The sequence below is a fragment of the Cydia strobilella genome, chromosome 13 (genome assembly GCF_947568885.1).
Source record: "Cydia strobilella chromosome 13, ilCydStro3.1, whole genome shotgun sequence".
Taxonomy (NCBI): Eukaryota; Metazoa; Arthropoda; class Insecta; order Lepidoptera; family Tortricidae; genus Cydia; species Cydia strobilella.
In genome coordinates this window covers 1,691,832-1,715,482 of record NC_086053.1, presented here as the reverse complement: position 1 = coordinate 1,715,482, position 23,651 = coordinate 1,691,832, and the positions used below count along the sequence as shown (strand labels likewise).

General features: G+C 39.7%; 2 protein-coding genes across 4 annotated transcripts; one reads left to right on the top strand and one right to left on the bottom strand.

Annotated features, from left to right (window-relative positions):
• Window positions 1-258: 258 nt before the first annotated feature.
• LOC134746883 (uncharacterized) lies at window positions 259-3,779 on the top strand (the record flags this gene model as incomplete). Its single annotated transcript, XM_063681457.1, has 4 exons — window positions 259-829; window positions 1,284-1,485; window positions 1,839-2,535; window positions 3,310-3,779. Coding segments are annotated over 3 exons (954 nt in total), but the record flags the coding sequence as incomplete, so codon positions are not given.
• Window positions 3,780-3,835: 56 nt separating this feature from the next.
• Window positions 3,836-22,331, bottom strand: LOC134746496 (myeloid leukemia factor). 3 transcript variants are annotated; one of them, XM_063680903.1, is made up of 8 exons: window positions 22,129-22,331; window positions 20,688-20,869; window positions 19,144-19,232; window positions 15,656-15,758; window positions 14,241-14,361; window positions 13,719-13,937; window positions 10,501-10,593; window positions 3,836-8,073 (listed from the first exon to the last, which is right to left on the bottom strand). In XM_063680903.1, exons 1-8 carry the CDS (start codon window positions 22,179-22,181, stop codon window positions 7,980-7,982), a joined length of 954 nt encoding a protein of 317 aa, XP_063536973.1. In that variant the 5' UTR covers window positions 22,182-22,331; the 3' UTR covers window positions 3,836-7,979. The 3 variants fall into 3 exon arrangements, with proteins under 3 accessions (XP_063536973.1, XP_063536974.1, XP_063536975.1); XM_063680904.1 differs by having other exon boundaries at window positions 19,144-19,229; XM_063680905.1 differs by lacking the exon at window positions 10,501-10,593.
• Window positions 22,332-23,651: the final 1,320 nt, after the last annotated feature.

Below are 23,651 nucleotides of genomic sequence, written 5' to 3'. Positions count from 1 at the left end.
ACCTAGGTATTTCGTTATAATTTATATATTACTTACTGAGTTTTAAATTGTAGAAGAACGAGACTAGTGATGCTAACAACTTTCTTTTTTCCAGAGCTTGAACAATTATCATCATTCGTGCTAGAGAGGCAGCGTGAGGCGCTAGCGCACGCGCAGAGCGCCGATGGCTTCTCTGTGCGGCGCGATGAGGAGCACGGCGCCGAGGCCGAGCCCGCCGAGCCGGCCGTGGGCCGCTGGGGCGCCGAGTGGCCGAGTTGACTCGCTTCGGAGCCGCGGACCCCGGGCCGCGATGTGACCCGCCTGCCCCTGCCGCCCGCGCGGTGGGGCCTCCAGCGGAACCCGCTGGCACTAACCTCCTCGACTCATGAGGAGCTAGTCACGCTCGCCGAGGCCGAGCTCCGCCGGCTGCTCGTCACGGACAACTATGACTCCGTCAGCAACTTCATCTCGCTGTTCGACGCGTTTGAGAAGCGGAAGGAGCCACTGTACGACGTGTATGAAAGCTACAAGCCGCCGATAAGAGCGAAGAAACACACATGCGTCGGCTTAGGCTTCGAGTTGATCAAGCGTTGGCGCGCTATGGACCCGGAATTCCCTGGCTTGGCTAAAGCGACCGCTCTACTTTCTTGCGAAGAGGCAGTAGTCGATGTCCGGGGTTATGTCACCAACGGGGACTGCCCGACGGCGGTGGTGGAGGCCGAGAAGGAACACGTGATGGTGGGAGTCCAGGTCAGGGTGGACGGAAGACCGGGGCTGCTGCTGGCCGATCCGGGGTACCACGTGCCGAGAGTCGTCACTGTCATGCAGGATGGGCTTTATCCTCACACCGGTAAGTCTAACTCACTACTCACAGGTAGCAAAGTTATATCTATCTTTGCAGGTAGCCACTGAGGAATAACTACTGAATCATAAGTATTTATCGGTAGTTCTTTTACCTAAATCACAAAAAACATACAAGTATTATTGTCTTATGGGTCGAAGACTGCGTGACTGCACTGCACTGAAGAGGGCACTCGCCTTCTATTCTTGATCTCTTCCAAACACATTAACGAGCTGTTACGACATTTCGGCCTCGGAGAAAGAGCATATATATATATATATGCTCTTTCTCCGAGGCCGAAATGTCGTAACAGCTCGTTACCTCAAAAAATAATCGGTTAGGTATCTATTCTCCAAAATCAACATACCTCCTGCAGCAGACGCAGATTCGAGAATTGTTCACGAGTCCCTATTACATTTCAAACTACACAATTAACTGACTCAAAATTCATTTTAACCCACAGGCTGGTTCACCCAAACCGACGATCAATTTCTCAAAGAGTACAGCTACGCGTTCAGCCCCCACAACTCCAACTACGTGGAATGGCGGGAGCGGACCACTCGGGACGGCAACGTGAAGCGCCAGACCTCGCTCGTTTACAGCGCGAGGCCGTATCTGGATGGCGTCAACGTTACCGAAAGGAGGAATCTGGTCTACAACTTTAGGTAAGACTAAATTAAACTTCTAAATAAAATGGTATTAGTTACAACGCTTCGAATATCAAAATGTTTGTCAGGAGTATGGTGGTTTGATCACATTTTTTTAATCTATCCAACCTTCTAGCTAAACCATAAACCACAAGTTCTCTTAGTATATTCTAAACTTGTAATATTAAACGTCCCAGGAAAATATTCGTCAGTTGCTGGACATCAAATTTCCTTTTTTAGGGTTCCGTATCCAAAGGGTAAAAACGGGACCCTATTACTAAGACTCCGCTGTCCGTCTGTATGTCTGTCTTACACTCTTAGCCAAGATTGAACACATTGTGTTTGACATTTTCGAAATCTATTATTTCCAGGAGCCTCCTAACCCGCGACCAGAAAGGTCAGCTCGTAGCCGGACTGTACTTCCCCGTCGGCGCGCGCGGCAAAGACGCCTCCTTCACACTGTTCTTCGACACCGGGGCCGAGAAGCGGAAAACCAAACACAAGTTTAGCGTGTTCACAGACGAGATTGAGGTGAGACAGAACATGCTATAAGCTAGGGTATTCCCGGTGACACAAAACACGCCAGCTAGTAGTGCTGTACTTCCCCGTCGGCGCGCGGCAAAGACGCCTCCTTCACACTGTTCTTCGACACCGGGGCCGAGAAGCGGAAAACCAAACACAAGTTTAGCGTGTTCACAGACGAGATTGAGGTGAGACAGAACATGCTATAAGCTAGGGTATTCCCGGTGACACAAAACACGCCAGCTAGTAGTGCTGTACTTCCCCGTCGGCGCGCGGCAAAGACGCCTCCTTCACACTGTTCTTCGACACCGGGGCCGAGAAGCGGAAAACCAAACACAAGTTTAGCGTGTTCACAGACGAGATTGAGGTGAGACAGAACATGCTATAAGCTAGGGTATTCCCGGTGACACAAAACACGCCAGCTAGTAGTGCTGTACTTCCCCGTCGGCGCGCGGCAAAGACGCCTCCTTCACACTGTTCTTCGACACCGGGGCCGAGAAGCGGAAAACCAAACACAAGTTTAGCGTGTTCACAGACGAGATTGAGGTGAGACAGAACATGCTATAAGCTAATGTACTCCAGGTGAGACAGAACAGGCCAGCTAGTAGTGCTGTACTTCCCCGTCGGCGCGCGGCAAAGACACCTCCTTCACACTAATGTTCTTCGACACTGGGGCCCAGAAGCAGAAGACTAAGCACAAGTTTAGCGTGTTCACAGACGAGATTGAGGTGAGACAGAACAGGCTAGCTAGTGTACTCCCGGTGAGACAGAACAGGCCAGCAAGTAGGGCTGTACTCCGTACTCCCGGCGGCGCGGCAAGGACGCCTTCTTCACTTCTTCGACACCAGGGCCGAGAAGAGACTAAACACAAGTTCAACATGACAATGAAATTGTCGCAATCACAACCTGTACCACGAGACCAAAACGTCGTAAGCGCCGTAAAAATTCATGGCGCTTACGCGTTTAGGTCGCGAGATTCACGCTCCGCTTCTATAGTTTGATGCCAAAACGGCACCAACTAATGTCGCAAAATACTGGTTCTCTTTGTCGGTTCTATACGTCAGTTCAATGAGTAAGACAGAGTTATTGCCTTTGTCAACATGAAACAGAATGATGCCTGTAAGTCTGCTGAGTTGGATGCGTTTCATAACTTACGATTGAGCTCCAACGAAAGCTAGTCTGTGTTTTATAACTGAATACCTAATAAACCTTCAGGGTAAGCCATTCTAAATAGCCAAGAAAAGATCCATAGGCCAGTTTCTAAATATACGAAAACAATCGCATACACAAACAGAAGATTAACTCTGCCCATTATTCCAGATCTCACAAACCCTCTCCGACGAGATCGAACTCTGCAACAGCCAGATGAACTACCCGCAAGGCGAACTCCGTCGCATCCTCACCAAGCTCGCCAAGGTCGTCTCCCACCAGCCCTTCATCGAGCAAATGCTCGAGATCAACGAGGACATCTGCCGCATCAGCCTCTGACGACAACATGGCGTCCGCAACATGGCCGACGCCTCAGACTAAATATCCAGCCAACATGGCGTCCACAAGATGGCCGACGCCAGACTATATCCCCCGCTTCTTTTTAGATTAGTTCCTCTATATTTTATAGGTATATTTATTATTGTATTTTGAAGATTCATTTAAATTTAATGTAGAATTTTGGTGATGGGATTATTTTACAATTTTAAATTTTTACTTATACTTTGTAGATTAAAATTTATATTATTCATTGGGATTAATGAATATTTTACTTGCTTTAGCAATACAATTTATTTGACGGAAATATTTTTGTTTCATTTGACGCTTACCTGTATAATCGCATAAATAAAAGACACTATTTATGGTATATAATTTACTATTTAATCCTAGTGATCACACAAAGATGAAAATTAAATCTAACATCAATAATACATCTAAAAATATTATTACCATTCCTGTATTACATTAAATGGAATTTTTATAATAAGAGCTGAATAAACAACTATTAAATAAAAAGTACTTTATTGAACAAGTCAATCTCAATACAGATCGGTTTTGTGCGAAATTGACGTTTTAATATCAGAAATTAAAGAAAAAACGGAAAAGGTTCACTTTATACATACTTAAATAATCTAGTCTTAAGTATTTCTAATTACTTAACTTATACTTATTTGTGAACTTACACATGAGATTGGGTTAGTTTACCCGTTTTAGGTCAGTTGGGCTAAAAACAAACTTGGGGCAAAACCGTCTACAATAACATTCCTGACAAAGGGCAAAATTAACCGTGTTTTCACGCCCAACCAACTTTAACTATACCTATATCAATATTAATCGTGATCAATAGGAGAAAACCGAGAAAATAACATCTACCTAAGGCCAGGATTACACTCGTAAGTTTTACTTACGTAAGTAGGGACAAAGCTATTTGCTAGAATGAGATAACGATATTCATATCTCATTCTGTATTATAGCTGTGTCCCTACTTACGTAAGTAAAACTTACGAGTGTATTCCTGGCCCTATAACTGCCGTTAAAATAAGCAGTCAGTTTTTGATTCTTATTAGAAACCGTCTTTTTTTTGATTTAAGAAAATTAAATGCCAAGAACATGAACTGGGGCGTAAAAAGATATAGACCGGCTAAGGCCAAGCACTACGATTTTTTGTCCCGCGATAATTCTGTCGCAGAAATGCAACGTATGTTTTTATATTTCAGTGCGTGCATATACGACAAAAAAATATATATTACAGTACATATGGTGCTACTTTCTCGCACTAGTGCGAAAAAGAGCACCTTTCGTGCATATGTCGAAAGTTTAAAGGGCCATATGTACTGCAAAACGGTGTTCGATACACGTGCGAATAGGTAATTCGCAACTCGTGTCGAGTTAAAACATTCCCTGCGGTCGTGTTTTAATTTATAGCCACTCGTTTCGAATTTCCTCTTTTCCGCACTTGTATCGAAAATAACTATTACAGCGCGATTATAAAATCGTGTTGCAAAAATTTTAATTGTAGTGCGCGCTTGGCCTAAGGGTGCAATTATAGTGAGTGGTTCATCTAATGCGGTCGTCGAAACCAGTATGGGGTTGCCAGGCAACCGACATTGATACGTCAAACGACCCAGAATGGACGCAGTGTAATATCGTCATAAGTCAGCTGTGAAATAAACTTGGCAACACAACCAGATACCTTATACCGGGTGTTTCCTGTAACAGGAGCATTAAATTAAACTGTAGGCTTTACTCCTCAAACTGACCAACATTTGTTCAGCAACTTTTAAAAATAACGTGTTTTGATTTTTATTACACTAAAGTTTATTCTAAGACGCAATGTATAGCCAAATTTATAAGTATAATCTAAAAATTTCATAATTTTAAAAAGTTGCTGAACAAATGTTGTTCAGTTTTAGGCGTACAGCCTCCAGTTTAATTTATTGCTCCTGTTACAGGAAACACTCAGTATATTATATTCAAAGAAATTTGACGGGTATTGCAGGTAAATGCAGGGTTCGATTCTACTCGCAAAACCGAGCTACTTTTATTGAGCCACCAAATCACAAAAAAGCTTGTGCTCTCCCGTAGTTCTAACATCGACATTTGAACAGCCAAAATGTGTGAAACAAGCTGCAGAGTTATAAGTGACTCCACCTGCATATAAATTTGTTTGCAGGGGTCACTTAATTCTGCAGCTTACTGTACACTTGTGAAGTTGGCAATTGCCCCACTTTTGAGGAATTACCCACATGGCCCCAGAACACTTTTTTGTCATTATTTACTCTCAAAAATCAAAATAAAGTCTTATAGAGTCAGAATAATTAGAGCTATAGAATACACCATTTCTCGTGATATGGATAGGTACGGTTAAGGAAACTATTAAAATATGTGACTTTTTAGATTTTCTAGGGGCATCCTAACTTTTTCGAGCAATAATGAAAAAGTTACAGGAAAATAACATTGTAACATTATAGAAACATACAATTCTACCCAAGACCAGCGTGGGTAAAATGGCGCACATAGTTCAAAATGATGTCTCACAGTCACACACTTTTTAAAATTAGAACATTAATAGGTAGTTTTGCTTGCCCGAAAATAAAGGATCTACCCCTTAACACGTTCGCGGACGGTTAGTGACGTCATGTGTCATAGGCCAAAGGAAACAAACTACGCGTGTCCGCAAATGTGTTAACTTAAGGGGCCCACTGACTCCGCGTCCGCGCCGGACGATATCGGTCTGTCAGTTGTTCGGAATTGTCAAATTTTTGTTCGAACTGACAGGTTCAGGTTCTGACAGTCAGTGGCCACCTTTAGACAATTGGTAAAAAAAAGGTTAAAGAGGTTGTGAACTACTGAGTTATGGTGCATTTTTTTTAAGCGCCGCCTAACTCAGGAGTTCGCAAAAATTAACAACTTTAAATGAGACCGACGAATACATGTCAACACACTTTAATGGTCATGATTTCATGAAATATAATCGTCTATCAGACACATATTCTATAAATTACACCGAATCCATACAAAAATAACGATTCATGACATGGAATAATTAACCTAACTGCTTTACTATGAATAACACTTTTATGGTCAGATACGTAACAGCAAAAGTCGCTAAGCGGGCGAGTTATGTAAAAATTATCTAAACACAACTTCATCGTTAAAAGAGTAAGAATGTGTTTAGACAATTTTAAGCAACTTACCCGTCAGCAGTTTAGCTACATATACTGCTAACAGTCGATACGAGTATTAAACACTAGGATACTAAATATAATTAATAGAAATAAAAAGGGTCACTCTGAGTGGAATATTTATACAAAATGACCCATTTTATTACTCTCAATCGATTGTAGAACAGAAGCGCGACTTGAGAAGCTACGATAAATAGTTGGTCATATCGTTTAGAAGTAGGTAATCTACCGGATAAAAAAGTTGGCATATTTTTTTTTAAATGTAATTGACCTCAACTATTTATTTATATAAGTTATTTATTTCTCGTTAGCATGTCGTTTCGCTTCTATTAATTATACTTTAGAAAACAAATAAGAACATATTTAAATTCTAGACAAGCAACTATTTAATTCTAAGAATATAATTAACTGGGAATATTTGTCTTATCTTGAACACAGATTAGACTATATCCAATTTTCACATGGTCTCTTATATTTTGGCTTATTAGGTATTATTTTCACGCAAAAGAATACAAGATGTTAAGATATTTTTTATGATATCAATAATATTGGCGCACATTACATACATTTGTTGGTGGTTTTATTATCTACGCCAATTAAAGAGGGAGATAATACCCAGATAAATCTGTCTTCATCTGATACATTATTAAGTATCTCGTAATCAATTGGTCTTCAAGACGTATACAATCTTTCCCCAAAACACAGCGCCATATACGTTATCAAAAGTTACGTTACCGTAATATTGATGTTACCGACTGTCGGTCCCGGCATTGCATCGCTGTGGTAGCTATCATTATCTATAAGACCTAACCAAACTTTTCCCAAAATACTGCGCCATATACATTATTCGCATAATAACAATGATTTAGCCGTCGCTTGTTGGTTCGGGCTAGTGATCGGTAACGTTTTAATTTCATGGCAGCGTTGTTGAGTTAAAGGTAAATTATAACCTTTAAATGAACCTTATTGACCGTCTGCTCCAAAATTGTTACTTTCCTTTACTTTAACCCTTTTTTTATCGATCACCAGCTCTGGCATCTTCTAACTGTTGCTATGCGTATGCCTCACTAGAGGAAGATTTGAAGAATTATATATGTGACAAAGTCTAGTCAAAGGTCCCACTTTGTCGCTTACCATATTGCTCGTATCTTTATACGAATAACTTGTCAAAGCGTCCTTACGGCAAGTGGGACTTTTTGCTTGGAAACGACACATACACTTTTTCCCCATAAACCCGCGCCATATAAGTTATTCAAAGTGACGTTAGCATAATACCAGATGTGGGTCGGGCCTGTCAGTTCCTGTGGGTCGGGCCGGCTAGTGGTCGGCGGGGGCGGGGCGCTTGTTGCGGGGACGGTCGTGCCGGTGGCGCTGCGGGTGCGAGCCGCCGTACACGGAGCGCACGGACGAACTGGAATCAAAATGAACTTTAGTTATAATGAACTTGTTATGTTGCTATTGATAAAACGCAGAATCGGGGAAAATAGGAGCAAAACGATAAGCATTCCTAAGAATGCATATGAGTCGACCAACTTTACTTCTATTTCTTAATGTCAGTGTTAAACTAGCCTCTGAGGCCAAATTTTTCCATTAGATCTGTCTGGCGGACAAATCAGTTAATGTATAGCGGGAATTAGGCAAAGATGTGTATGTGGACAGATCTCCATCGTATACATCTGCCAGACAGATGACGAACACTCAATGTGTCACCCAAGCTGATGGCTTTAGGGGGCGGATTGTCGATGGGGGGTTATGGTGACATCGGAAGCTGACGATGCTGGTTCAAATCCAATCAAATTTTCTTTATAAAAAAACATAGGTATGTTGAAGTTGTGATTTGGATAAAACATAGCCATCGATACAAAATAAATGTGTAGTTAATCCTCATGCCATAAAACTTAAACTAACTACAAATATAAAGCGTATAACTACAAATATACAGCAATAAATAGTATGTGATATGAAATTGCATGCAAATTATTTAGCATTATAATGATAACATGGACACATGCTACTACAAATAATTGTATTTTAGTTGCTTTTTTTCGGACGGTTAATTTGGATGATATTTTTTCTAATTGTTGTAAGACGTTTCAAGTTTCAACTCTATGTACAAAAAATATAAAACTAACATAGCAAACGTTTGTACAATGTAATAACATAAAATATTATAAACCTAATAGTGACGTCTCTTTTGGTATCTGAAAGTTAAAGAGAAATAATATAAAAGTATAAAGGTTTCAATAAAAACTGTTAGGGGGATCGTTTCTGCTAAAATTTAAATAGTACAGATGTTATGCGTATTTGTTTTTCATCGTACTTTCTCGGAAACGTTCGTATTTGTCATGCTACTTCCGTTAACCTTAGTAGTTTTTGTACCAAGACTGACTGAAATAGCAAAACACGATCGTACGTTTCCGTGAAAATACGATGGAAAACAATTATGCACTACATCTGTATGTATAAGTAATGTATTATTTATTTGAATAAATTGTTAGGGATAATTTGAGCTTAGTAGGTAGTGACTTTTGTGAATTATTTTTAGTTCAATAAAAATAAATTCGGCTACAAGTTTAGCACATTTTTTAAAAGTATTTAACAAAATGTTTACAAGCCACGTGACTCGGTTCTTCGGCCATTGAGATAAACATTTTTTACCTCATATTACAGAACTCCATACGCGAATGACCTCATAAATAAAACAATCTGGCAAAAAAGAGTAGAAATTAAAAAGTGGCAACACTTGTTCAAATCAATCTAAGAAAAACGGGATGACACTACAGTGTTGCCACTTCTTGATTTATACTATTTTTTGCCAGACTGTATTTTTGTTTACATTCCATTAAATACCTAAAAAAACTTCAATTTCTTAGTCATATTTTTTATTTGTGGTAGTAATTAATTGAAGCATTAGACATTAAGGATTCCAATGGTGATAATAATTTTATTATTTGATTATTTTTATATGTTGGGAATTTTAGTAGACGATGTTTTAGATTTTTTAGATGATGGCCATTAGTGTCGAAGGTGAGTTGTTATCACAGAACACTGAGTTTTATAGAAGTTGGGATTCAAGATAAATTTCGACGCTGTCACTTTGACAGTTCGACTAAAGATGGCCGCCGTACGGCGTCATGAAATTGACAGTTACTAGATTACCAAGCGATTGACAATCTAGCTACATTTATACATCTTTTATGTATAGAAAAACTAGATTAAATCAGAGAGGTGGTAGTTTTTGCAATGACATTGAAAAAAAGGTGGCACAGGTATTGTCACAGTGTAAAAAGTAACAGGAGGGTCGGCCTACTGTTACTTTTTACACTTTTGATGTTTGCGTAAATGTCGACAAAGGGTTGTCATTGTCACAGACTTTTTTTACACAACTGCCCAAAATAATATGTGACGTTTTCAACCAAAAGGTACCATTGTCGTTTGTCGATAAGGTTGATTTCTAATTGAAGCTATATGGAAATATCGCCTTATTGACAACCGACAATAAGTACCCTTTTGGTTGAGAATGGCACATATGTGACAATTAATAAAACACGCTAGCCCTGTAAGTAGTACCGAGCTACTAACAATGGCGAATGTATGCAGCTCGGGTGCGCGCGAGGCACACCTCGCACCCCGCACGATTGCCCTGTCTACTTGTCTAGACAGCTTCCTCGAACTATTGTTTTATTGACTGTGGTAGTTCTGCCGGTGCTTAATTTCAACGTGCGCCTGATACAGCGCCATCTAACGTCAACCTGTCAAAGTTAACTCATCAAATTGTCCTTGAATATCCCAACCAACTCGGCGTTCGTCGTTATCACGTCATCTCGCTCTGGCTCACCTGTTGGCGCTCTGTGCGAGCGGGCTGGCAGTAGTTCTCAGCGGGCGGCGCGACGCGGGCCGAATGGCGCGTCTTTCTCGTTCGCTATTCGAACTGAAATACATGCGCTAGCTACAGATAGGGCCGCCATCTTGGATTTTAAGAAATTTTTAAGACATGAAAGGTGTTTTTTTTATTTCCATGCAAAGTAATCGATTTTAATCGCTGTAATTAAATTAAGTTTTCTAAGTATTTTAAAACGTTTTTAGAGATGAATATAAATTGAACGGAATATATACAGGACAGGTCTTATATGTCCTAATTTATTTTACAAGATGGCGACTTTAACAACTTAGAACAAGCTTGCATCCATTACGATTGAAAATCCATCATAAATGCAAGGGATTAAGATGGTGTGTTTAAATTGATACGAACTTGTTCAATAGCTGATGATTTTATAACATAAAACATTTGGGACTTAAAAGGCACTTCAAAGCCTGTTGTCAATAAGGTAGGTATTGTCAACATATGATACTACCCTTTATGTTAAAAACGGCACATTTTTTTACGTTGTAAAATGCCTTTTGTTACAAACATACAGCTATTTGCTACATATATAAACAAGATATATAAAATCAGTGCAGATTGTGCTAAAATAAATATACCGTAATAAGTGCAAAAGGCTAAGAATCAGAATCAACACCGCTAGACATGCCAGATACTTTCTATAACTTAATTAGAAACTCATGCAATAGCCAAAAATTATAATATTTGTCAATATTTATTCTATCATCTCTGGGAGTTCGTTTTATTCTATCAATATGGGAGTTCATTTTATTCTATCAATATGGGAGTTCATTTTATTCTATCAATCCGGGAGTTCATTTTATTCTATCAATATGGGAGTTTATATTATTCTATTAATATGGGAGTTCATTTAATTCTATCAATCTGGGAGTTCATTTTATTCTATCAATCTGGGAGCTAGTTCATTTTATTCTATCAATCTTTTATAACTAAGTATTTAAAACTTAAATTTGTTTAAAATTTGATTGCATTGGTTTTTTTTCGCTTAGAGTTTCTATATCAAGATAGAACCTTTTCTAAACAAGTTAGGCGCTGTATAAGATTTAAGTATTTTTTTTCCTAAAAATTTAATTGAGCGCGTATTCCATTTTAATGCCTTTTTATTGATGTAAGTAATATGTTTTGCTTGCAAAAGGTTATAGAGATCCAAAATCTACAAAGTTTTATACTTATAGCAAATACAGATTTATGAACCATTTAATTGTATCAATCTGGGAGTTCATTTTATTCTATCAATATGGGAGTTCATTTTCATCTATCAATCCGGGAGTTCATTTTATTCTATCAATATGGGAGTTTATATTATTCTATCAATATGGGAGTTCATTTAATTCTATCAATCTGGGAGTTCATTTTATTGTATCAATCTGGGAGTTCATTTTATTCTATCAATCTGGGAGCTAGTTCATTTTATTCTATCAATCTTTTATAACTAAGTATTTAAAACTTAAATTTGTTTAAAATTTGATTGCATTGGTTTTTTTTTCGCTTAGAGTTTCTATATCAAGATAGAACCTTTTGTAAACAAGTTAGGCGCTGTATAAGATTTAAGTATTTTTTTTTTCCTAAAAATTCAATTGAGCGCGTATTCCATTTTAATGCCTTTTTAATGATGTAAGTAATATGTTTTGCTTGCAAAAGGTTATAGAGATCCAAAATCTACAAAGCCTTATACTTATAGCAATTATAAAATAGCAATTACATAATTATATATGATATAGACAGAGGGAAAATAGAGCAAACTTCTAAAATCAAATTCCATATTTTGTGGGATTCTTTAAAAGGTTTCATTTTCCATAAACATACGAATCTGGTTTTTAGGCAAGAAACAGCCGCGAAATACTGTGTCGTTGCATTTTAGGCATTTTTTTTATACTACGTCGGTGGCAAACAAGCATACGGCCCGCCTGATGTTAAGCAGCCTCCGTAGCCTATTTACGCTATGTACGCCTGCAACTACAGAGGAGGAGCTACATGCGCGTTGCCGACCCTAACACTCCGCACTCGTTGAGCTCTGGCAACCTTACTCACTGGCAGGAACACAACACTATGAGTAGGGTCTAGTGTTATTTAGCTGCGGTTTTCTGTAAGGAGGAGGTCCTTCCCCAGTCGGGGTCTGCTCTAGATCCGGAATATTCTGGAATGACATCCGGTGTCCTGTGTCCTACCCCTACCACACAAAGCGAGATGGCATTCACAGTGCCCATACTTCTCCTTCGGACGTAGTTTAAGGACATACCCGGGTCCGGACGTAGTTTAAGGACATGGGTTATGCTGATCGGTATTTACTATTTTACATAACATTACAGTAATGCGAGTTACCATTTAATTTCGAGTTTTTATTTATTAACGATGCAAACATTTTAGTGTCAAGTTGTTTAGGGATAGAAAAGTTATAAAGTAAAACTTTTCTAGAAATAAATCAACTTTTACATTTTTGTACCATAAATAAAATGAACATGTAGGAAGTATATCGGGAGTTATAACTCATTCTATTCATGATGAGGAATCTCTTATCCTCAGCTCAGCAGATGAGGTGTTCCAAATTATTTGTCCACAAGAATAAAATAGCACGTATGTATAATTGTGTATGCATAAATCAATTGTCACATATCAGCCGAGACAGGGTCGCTGCGTACTCGTAGGACGGGCGCGTGGGTGTGCGACGGTACGTACAATCGGGGACATTCGCGGTGAACCACTTCAGATTTTTTTACCTTGATCCTTACGAGCGAGCTAAACTCCGCCTCCCATAGAGATAACCAACTACGATGCAGTTAGGATTATTTATCTTAATAATAAAAAGGGTAAAAGCAGGTAATGAGACAAACAATACGTAGGAAGGACAGTTTATTATGTGTCGTTTAGGCTAAGCTTCGCCTCCCCATAAAGATAACCAATTGGGATGCATTTTGGATTCCTTATCTTAGTTTGCAAATGCCGGCCGTCACAAAGACAATGTACAGCAATAAACTTTACCCGAGCTAACAATTTTTTTCAACACCCACATTTTTAAGGGCCATGCTATCGGTCATCACTTTTATGATATCGCCTGACCGTCTGCAGGGCGTTTAAACGATGTTTGCCCTTAAGGTGGTTCACCGGGAATGTCCTCGATTGTACACTGTACGGCATATTATATAAGCACTGACTTGGGTAGTGGCGCGGCGGCGTGCTCGTGCTGGTGCGCGTGCTCGTGCACGTGCGCAGGCGCAGGCACGTGCTGGTGCTGGTGCGCAGGCACGTGCGCGTGCGCGTGCGCGGGCGCGGCCTCTATGGCCAGGCGCGGCGCGCGGGCGGGGGCGGGGGCGGGGGCGGCGGCGATGGCGGCGCGGTTGTTACCGTAGCCCCCGGCTTTCGAGTGAAACTCCCTGTCGAACATAATCAAAAACTTTATTATTATACGAGTAGGTACGAGTAATCTCGACTTGTGTTCCCTCTTATGTAGAGATGAGCCGAATATGGATCTGCCGAATACAAATATTTGGCCGAATATTCGGTTCAGCTCGTCCCGAACCGCATTCAATACCCCCTTTAAAAAAACAAACCTTGGCACTCCTAATTCAAAACCCTTAAACCCTAAAAAAAGGTTACCTTTAAAACTTTCGCGATTTGAACACATATTAAATTCGCGATAGACCCGATTGTAAATGTTATTTAATATAAAAGGTTACCTATCGAAATCTTCAGCCTCGTCTTCATCCAAATTGATAAATTCCTGTACTTCCTCCTGATCCCCTGAATACACGTTCTGCTCTCTTTCCACCACGTGGGCACGCTCACCGATGTGATGACCTGGAACAACATGCATACTCAAATTACGACAATTTAATGCACATTGCTCGCAGAACTGATGGCCGGTGGGGCCGGAAGGTTCTGGAGTAGCGTCCGCGTACCGGAAGACGAACTGCCGGTAGGCCCCCAACGAGATGGAGCGACGACCTGGTGAAGGTCGCGGGAATTCGGTGGTTGCGAGCGGCACAGGATCGGTCGGAGTGGCGAGCCTTGGGGGAGGCCTATGTCCAGCAGTAGACGTCTATCGGCTGACATGATGATGATGATGATGATGAGGGTAATGTAATATTTGACATATCGATAACCCGACAGTAACCTACAGTAACAGTCCTATGACTAAACCCACTATCTTGTCGCACTAACGTTGCTTTTTCGTGGGGGTTGAATGTTTTTCTTCTCGACCGTCTCGATTACGATTTACATACAAGATATATACGTAAATTATTAACTAGCTAAATCTAAAATAGGCCCTTGAGGCATTGTACCAAGGATGCTGGCGGCATTTCCTCGCTGTATCGCAATGCTAATACGTTGTGCGAGGAAGCCGCCAGCTCTTCGGTCACCAGTTACGTCACGCCAGCAACGTCTGGTTGCAGCGTTCGGCAACCAGACGCTTCGCGATTTCTGCAAAGAGACGAAATGCGATTGGTTTTTCGCCTCTTTAATCTCTGCTCAATTTTCTTGCTTAATGCTTGACAAAATAAAAACATCGACAATCCTATTATCGATAAGTACCTCTTTAACGTTAATCCTACGCCAGACGACGCTACGGAGCCACGCTGTTACGTCGTCGCCCAAATCCAATGTTTATTTTGTACTTTGTTTTTATCACAGAAATAAATATACCATAGGGCATAGAAGACGCAAATGCATCTACTTCGCGTGTCCCGGTGTCCGAACCCCGACCAAGCGTCGAGGTTGACCGTCGCTCTTTACAGTCCACGCGCGTCAGTTGTTGCAGCCGGACGTCCGTGAAAATTTAGAAATGCTTTGTTGCATGATAATTAACTGCAACAGCCCAAAAATTGCGAGCACTCAAAGGCAAGAACATATTTCCTATCACCAAATAAGTAATTTTGAAATTATATTATGCGTAAATTTTGTATGAAAAAGTCGGCACGCTTGGTTTCAATACAAATCGTGGTATTTGCGTCATCTAGCGTATATATTAAATCTGTGGTTTTTATGTATATTGTTTCTTTCTATTGTATTTTATTTTGTAGTTTCACATTGCCTTGGTTGTACTGCATGTACCTAATGCTGTGTAGTTGAATAAAATAAACCATTAAGTTACCGATGGACATCTTCTTGGTCCCGGTGCGCGAGTCTTGTAGTGTTTTGCGGGTCTCCTTTATACCGTTGGGGCCGATTTTTGTGCTGCTGGTCGAACTGAACACCTGGAATCAAGTATTAAAAGTAGTAATAAAAGAGGGTCCTGAATTCAAAACTGCAAAAATGACTGGGACATAGGAAGTTAGGAAGGGAAAAAAAATGACGACGCCTGTTGCGGATATCATCATTGGTATTTTTGGGACGAAGCATGTTGCTGATTTGCATTTGTAGCCACCAGACGAAGCCTGCGTTGCGGATTTCTTACATGTAACTAGATTATATCGGGCATTTTCTATGAAAAGGGACCTTATTGTCGATGGCGCTTATGCCGCACAGCGTCGCGCGGCATTGTATTTATATCGGAGCATCGTTAATAATGGCGTAAGCGCCATCGACAATAAGGTCCCTTTTTATAGAAAATATCACATATTATAATATTTTCTCAATTTCTGTATTTTTTTTATGTAGTGTGCACATTTTTATTGTATTGTGTAAACAAATGGTTTAAAAAAAAGAGGAAGATAAATCTCCAAAAAAATATTAAATAACTCAGGACCAGACGGCTCTAACGCTCACTGCAGCATAGCAACCGACCATCTCGGATCCACACTTCAACCATCTCATTATATTCAAAACTTTATATTAACAAAACGTAATTTATCATTAGCAAAGATAGATATAACTCCGTAATAGATGGATACAGTCTAAGGAAAAAACGTGCCTCCAAAATCAAGAAAATTTGATTCTCGTTCAGAGGGCGCTACTAGCTTTGGCCTACTGTCGTATAGATGGCGTTGACGGTTTCGTTAGTTATTTAACAATTTTAACGCATATCAGTGAAAGAACATGGGTCAAAATCATAAAAATAATTAATGCAAACAAAAAAAATCATTTATCCATATTTAAATACATTTTATCGTATTTTAATAAATCTTAATTTTTAGTTTTTAAGTGTGTCGACAGATGGCAGTGAATTTACTGGGGTTACAAAATTTACTATGACAGTACCGCTCTAGTATAAGTTACTCTATGTCATTAGATTCAGATTCAAACATAAGTCATTGGCAAACTGCCTACGCCGCTGACCGGCCGTGACCCCGGTTCATGTCCATATGTATGACACCACACATTAACACAACTACATCATTCGTATTAGACATGCTTTGTATTTTGCGAATCTCAAATCGCTATTTTGTACCCGACTTTTGTATCGCTATTTTAGCCCGAAAAGCCAGTTCTGCGAAGAAATTCAAAGGTGTATGTGAAGTCACCAACCTTTGGGCCAACGTGGGGACTATAATAAATAAAATAATAATAAAATTCATTTATTTCGAGTAACAGGGACTCGTAATTACAATAATATTATATTACAATTTAAAAATTAGATTAAACAGAATAAATAATATTTACACACTATTCTAAAATACAATTCACAACACAACACAACACAACAACAAAAAAATAGCCTATTATACTATAGCCCTTGGGGGCCCCGCGCACCTACGCATTGTGGCCGTAAAAACCTATAAAGCCCGGTTTACATTCGCGTGCGAGCCACGAGCCGACCCGCGAGCCGCGTCACGAGACTCGCACGCGTATGTAAACCGGACTTAAGTTCCACTTAGTCCACTTCGTCCGACAAAATTAAAACAATCCACGTGCCCCATGATAAATTTGCTACAGGCCCCGCGCTGGCGTAAACCGTCACTGAATAAGCGTGGCCAAGGTTACAACTTATTTTTAAAAATTTCGTAAGCCAGTAAGGTTGGTATTCCATCTGTACAATTTCTTGGCTCAATGTCCATTGCGTCTCACTCTCTCACCAAGCAAAATGTGAGACGTAAATACACATTGGACAAAGAAATTGGACAGGGTGTAAAAAAACCCTTAAGAACACAAAGTATCTAAACAATTTCAGAAAAAATAATTAAAGACTCGTTTCGAAACTTCAAAAGTGCGCAGCGCGTGATGGGGCTTCCAAGCCATAAAAAAAATATATTTTTCTCATTTTGCTCCAAGTTATACCTATTGTATTAATTGTATTGTAGCAAGGACAAGTCTTCCGCAATTGTACGACAGGCGCCTATTTTGCGTCTCAAGTTATACCTAAGTAAATGTTGGGAGTTTTTCTAACCATATTATTTCTTATTTATTTATTGTATATTGTCATGTACATAATAGGTGCTACATTATATAAAGTCAGACCACGTAACCCTTTAAGGGCACACAACAGTATTATTATTATATTCTAGGCTAGTCTATAAGTTTAAGGCGGTTCCCTGAGCCAGAAGGCGAAAAATCTCCTTATATGATCATGTTTTTCTAAGAGGCGTTGATATTCGTAGAGGTGGAAAAAATATATGTAGTTCTTGACTATATTATCTTTAACAACATAGCTTCCGATACACGAATTATGACACTTCGCTCGATACAATTAATTCCCAAAGTAACCTCTAACTCGGACTTTTAATCCTACTTTACTCGGTTATTTATTATGTGATACTATAAACAAAAAAAGGAGAAAAAACAATCTTAACGTAAATAGTAATTTCATAGCTTTAGAATACCGATATTGTAAAGTAACGTTTTTAAAATAAATAAGAACCGACAAAATTCGATCAAAATTGACACTTGGCGCGTATGTTCTTTCCCGTTCTTTCTTGCGAAATGTGACAAAGACAGCGGCAAACCGATGGAACGGCCTTAACATAATAACATTTACTAGACGAGATGAATGAATATATTTTCTATAAAAAGGGACCTTATTGTCGATGGCGCTTACGCCATTATAGACGATGCTCCAATACAATGCCGCGCGACGCTGTGCGGCGTAAGCGTCATCGACAATAAGGTCCTTTTTCATAGAAAATGCCCCATATTAATAGGTACCTACGTATGTCACTGAAACAACAGCACATTTTGAAAATTCTAATAGAATAGACCTAAGACACATACAGCAATCACTACACCTTATAATAAAACAAAGTCCCCGGCCGAGTCCGTCTGTATGTATATGTATGTATGTTCGCGATGAACTCAAAAACTACAAACCCCATTTTATGCCAAAAATGCCGTACATCATTTTGGAAAAAAGCTGATACTCTTTAAACTGCAGGATCGATTTCTATGAAACGTAAATAAGAACCAACGCAAGAAAACTCGCTTTCACGGAAAAAAAAGATAGGTGTTTTTGATGTTCATAATAGAGGGTAGTGGTGTCGGATGGCTTATGGCACGGCGGGATGGCGATTGGATGGCCACGGTGTCGGTTTTTCCTCCGCACATCAAAGGTAGGCCACCGATGGTGCGTACGCATCTGCACGTGGCCCATTCCATAGTGCGTGCTCTCAACCATCGCATGGCCATCTCGCTGGTCCAGCGCTGAGCCATCGTGTAGAGGAGCCATTAGAATATTATTGACGTGCCGCTACTGATAGTGTATCTACATACCTGAGGTTTCCCGTTGGGTCCACCAGAAGACATGACGACTGTGCTGCTACTGAAGGAGCTGCCGGCGGTCATCGGCCCGTCTAGGTCTGCTGCCGCAAAAACATAATATATGAAATAACTATTGCACTCAAAGCACCTATATGTATATCCTCCTGAGACCTGCGGGCTCAGCACGGTCGCATTTTTATCGCCTGTCACCATGCCTGTCACGTTCTAACAAGTATGAAAGTGCGAAAGTGACAGGTGATAAAAATGCAACCATGCTGACACCGCTGGGGACAGACCTCTGATGCGTGAGAGGGCTCGGCTTATAATGCCTAAGGTTTCTTAGTTACTCAGTAATGATTTAGAATAGATAAGATCTGGCCGCGTAGCCAACATGCCAATCGCTTACGCTTCGCGATCGAAGCGCAACTGTCACTGTTGCACTAATATGGAAGAGTGATAGAGACAAAGCGTTTCGTTATCGAAGCGATAGCGATTGTCACCTTGACCAGGCCGGCAGATGGGGTAAGACAAACACTGGTACTCAACATCAAAGGTTTGATAGGTTTCCTTGAGGAGCTGGGCTGGCAGGACTAGCCCACCCCCCAGTTACGCAAAATAGGCGCCAGTCGTCGAGTTGCGGAAAATCGCCGGGACTACAATACAATACAAGACAAACACTGGGGCAAGAGTAACACTTGTAGGGAATTCTCATACTGTTACTCTTGACCCAAAGTAAAATAAACTATGTTTGTCTTACCCCATCTGACTACTAAAAATGTATGAGATGATTGCAGTCTCTTTGTAAGAAGTCCTTTGTAGTAGCTCATAAACTATATTCCGTTAAAGTAGCTATTATGCGTCTTTCAAGAGTATAAATAACTCTTGTAATAAGTGCCTGACGTCATTCATAGTCATAAATTGATAGTAAAATAAAACATTGTGAGGAAATCTGCATTCACCAGTCTATAATTTGCGTGCCAAATAAAATTGTTTACTACATGATGATGATGATGATGATGATGATGATGTAATGCTGTTATCCCTCATTAGGGACATAGGGCTTTTAGAAGAATTTTCCATTTGTGACTTCCAGCTCTGTCCAGCTGAGTCCAGTAGAGCCAGCCTCCTTGTTTACTACATAGGGGTTATCCATTAATTACATCACACGTTTAGGGGGGGGGGAAGGGGTCAAGACAATGTGACATGTTGTGACAAGGGGGAGAGAGGAATCACAAACTTTGTGACGTCACATTAACTTATTTTATTCACTGTACAGTTAAATAACAAGTTTTTGGAACGATAATTGTTTTTAATCGTTTAATTTTCTTTCCTAATCTGTTTTGGGTTATAAAATTACTAATATTTGTTTTGTCAAAAAATATTTTGATATAGTATTAATAATACTTAATTCGATTTGTCTATTTAAAAAAAAAATGTGATGTCACACTAAGGGGGAAGGGGTTTGCCAAATGTGACCAAGTGTGACAAGGAGGGGGGAGGGGTCAAAAAACCTCGAAATTCGTGTGACGTAATTAATGGATGAATTATTAACTTACCAGAGAATAATCTGTTCATCTGAGGCATCTGCGGCATGAATGGCATCATGCTCATACCACCCATGCCCATGCCCATGTTGGACCGTGGCATGAGGGACAGAGGACCGCCCAGCATACCGAACGGGTCCGAGAAGAGAGAGTTCATCATGTTGTTCATTTGACGCATGTGACGCATATGCGAGCTGTAGAAACAAAAAACAATACTAATCTATACTAATAAATGCGAATGTGTGTCTGTCTGTCTGTAACCACTTCACACTTAAACCCTTAAGCCAATTTAGTTGAAATTCGGTATAGAGACAGTTTGAGTCACGGGGAAGGACGTAGAATAGTTTTTATCCCAGGAATCATCCCTTACGGGTGTGAAAGTTGGTGTGGGGAATTAATAACCACTAAACCATTTTAGTTAGCTGGGTATGGGAGGCCCAAGATAGAGAAGTGATAAATTCTGGAAGAGGCCTATACCTCATAAGAGGGTTCTGGTGTGATTTTTTATCACCAGACTAAGTTTGCAAAATACTTATTTAAGTTGTTACCCAGAAATAAAATGCTTTTTTATTTTTATTTTATTTATGCCTTTTAGACTAATTAGCCATACCTTTAGGAGGTGGGTAACCAAAGACAATATTTCGTATTATTAGATTGCCCAATTAGAAATGTAATAATTAACAGAACAAAAAAATACCAGTTTCGTTCCCATACAAAAAATTCCGGTATCAACCCTTCATTAACTGTCAGTTATAGTGTTTATAAAGACCAGTGACAAATAATGGGGTTGGCATAACTTGGCAACTGTCAAAGGTTTGCAGAGATGGCGCCACCATAGCTTGCCCCTTTTTCTATGAGATTTGGCTTAAAGGGCTGGCATCCAGGGTATTAAAAAAAAAAACAAAAATTTGACAATTCTAGGGGTTGACAGGGCAAGCTATGCTGGCGCCATCGGCTAAACAACCAGCTAACCCCATTGAGAATTATTCTCTAATAAAATAAAGAAACAATCCCAACACTAGTACAATTTTTCAGTAGGTTGCAATAACAATAACAAAATATAGATTCCAAACAGTGTAGGGGGTAGAATTATAAAATAAGATAAAAAATAATACACTTACATATTTGAGATAACACCAATGTAAGAATTAGAAGAAATATTATTGGAATCAGAAGTAACTACAATTATTTCAATATCCACTAACTAACTTTAGCTATGTATTCACGAATTACATTCTCATAACATGCTTTCGAAAATATTGCTTCATCCCTGACACAAAAAGACGTATTAAAGACGTCAGCCTATATGCAAAAAAGCACAATGAACCACATTCACTTAGTAACCATTACGCGATTGTAGTCCTCGACTTAATAAATTTAATAAACGACCAAATGAACCGCTATTTAGATTGCCAAATTGTGAAAATTTTGTGCAACAAAATTATCAACTTACCCGAAAAACGGATCATCCTCAACATCCCCCATCAAAGATCCAAAGAGAGACATGTTCCTATTTCTTCAAGTCACAGTAATAATGTTAATTTGTTAAAAACACTTCCAACGTGGTATTTAACAGGTGATTACGCCAAATTCACGTCTCGATTGCTTTCAGAAAATCGAAATCTCTGGTAATTCGCAAGTACAAACACGCACGAGCTAATGTCAAACTCAAATAGTGTTGGGATGACGATTGCTATGCTTCGAATGTGCACGAATACAAGTTTATAACATCGATACCTACTTGTATCGATATGGAAAAATCCTTCTAAGAAAACTTGCAGATAATGAATATAAACGCCTTGCTACTCTTGGGAGCTGATAATAGGGGATATTACTGCAATGTTCTGCCACCAGAGTGCAGCACTAGCTTTTTCAGTTAACCATAGAGTAACTTATACATATTGTACCTTTAGCAGATTTTTTACAAGTTTTCAGAGATAATAAAATATGACATTTACGCATCAAGGCGGTTTGTTTACAGAGGACCTACCGGGAAACGCGAATCCGAAATTTCGCTACCTGCCCCTTTATCGCTCGAATATGCAAGAGTGACAGAGATGTTAGATAACGAAATTTCAATTTTCTTGTTTCGCGATAGACCCTCAGATTGTGGTAGTGGCGCCACCTGCGCAGAGTTTCGCGTATTATTCCCTATTTAAAAAAAACGAGGGGCGCATCCAGGCCAAATTTGTAATAAATAAAAAACGGGATGCGGGTTGAAACTCCGAATAATGTTTATCGTAGGAAATCGATTAAAACTTATCGAGCAATATTATGTACATGATCTTTTTTAAAGTAATCGTTTTCATAGTAAGTTTTCTTGACGTCGATTAAAGTGATACAAGTCTGGCATAAAAGAGTAGAAGTGTCTTCCCGTTTTTCTGGCTCCTGTACACGATGGCCCAGTTTAGGCCAGTCCAAGGGACGCATTTATGCGTTAGAGGGAACAAGTGATATTGCTATCTCATTGCACCGCATAGCTGCGTCCCTTAGACTGGCCTACGCTGGGCCATGGTGTACAGTAGCCATTTAGATTGATTTGAAAGGGACGACACTACAGTGTTGCCACTTTTTAATTTCTACTCTTTTTTGCCAGACTGTACTACTCTTTATAGGCTAAATAATCAGTGTTAGCAGTAGAAGTAAACCACTTAATTGTACGAATTTGTTTTTACATTATCTCATGCCTTTAGTACCGTTTGGTAACCAAAATATCTTAACCACGGAATGGGAATCAAGATTCCCAGTTTTTAACCAGTTACGTATTGGGCCTGAGTTGTGACATTTGGTAATTGGTTACTAAGCTTAAAGTTTCGTAACCAGCTACAGAATGGGAAACCAAATTTCTCGGATTGTAACCAGTTAAGTATTAGGCCCGTGTTGTGCCGTTTCGTAACCAGCTACAGAATGGGAAACTAAATTCCCGGTCTGTAACCAGTTACGTATTGGGCCCGTGTTGTGTGATGTGTCGTTTCG

Coding starts and splice junctions, on each gene's coding strand:
- LOC134746496 (XM_063680903.1), bottom strand. CDS start 22,181: ATGTCTCTCTTTGGATCTTTGATGGGGGATGTTGAGGATGATCCGTTT. Junction 13,938..14,240: donor GAGGCTGAAGATTTCGATAG/GTAACCTTTTAT, acceptor TATGTTCGACAG/GGAGTTTCACTCGAAAGCCG. Junction 10,594..13,718: donor GCCGCCGCGCCACTACCCAA/GTCAGTGCTTAT, acceptor CATGTATTTCAG/TTCGAATAGCGAACGAGAAA.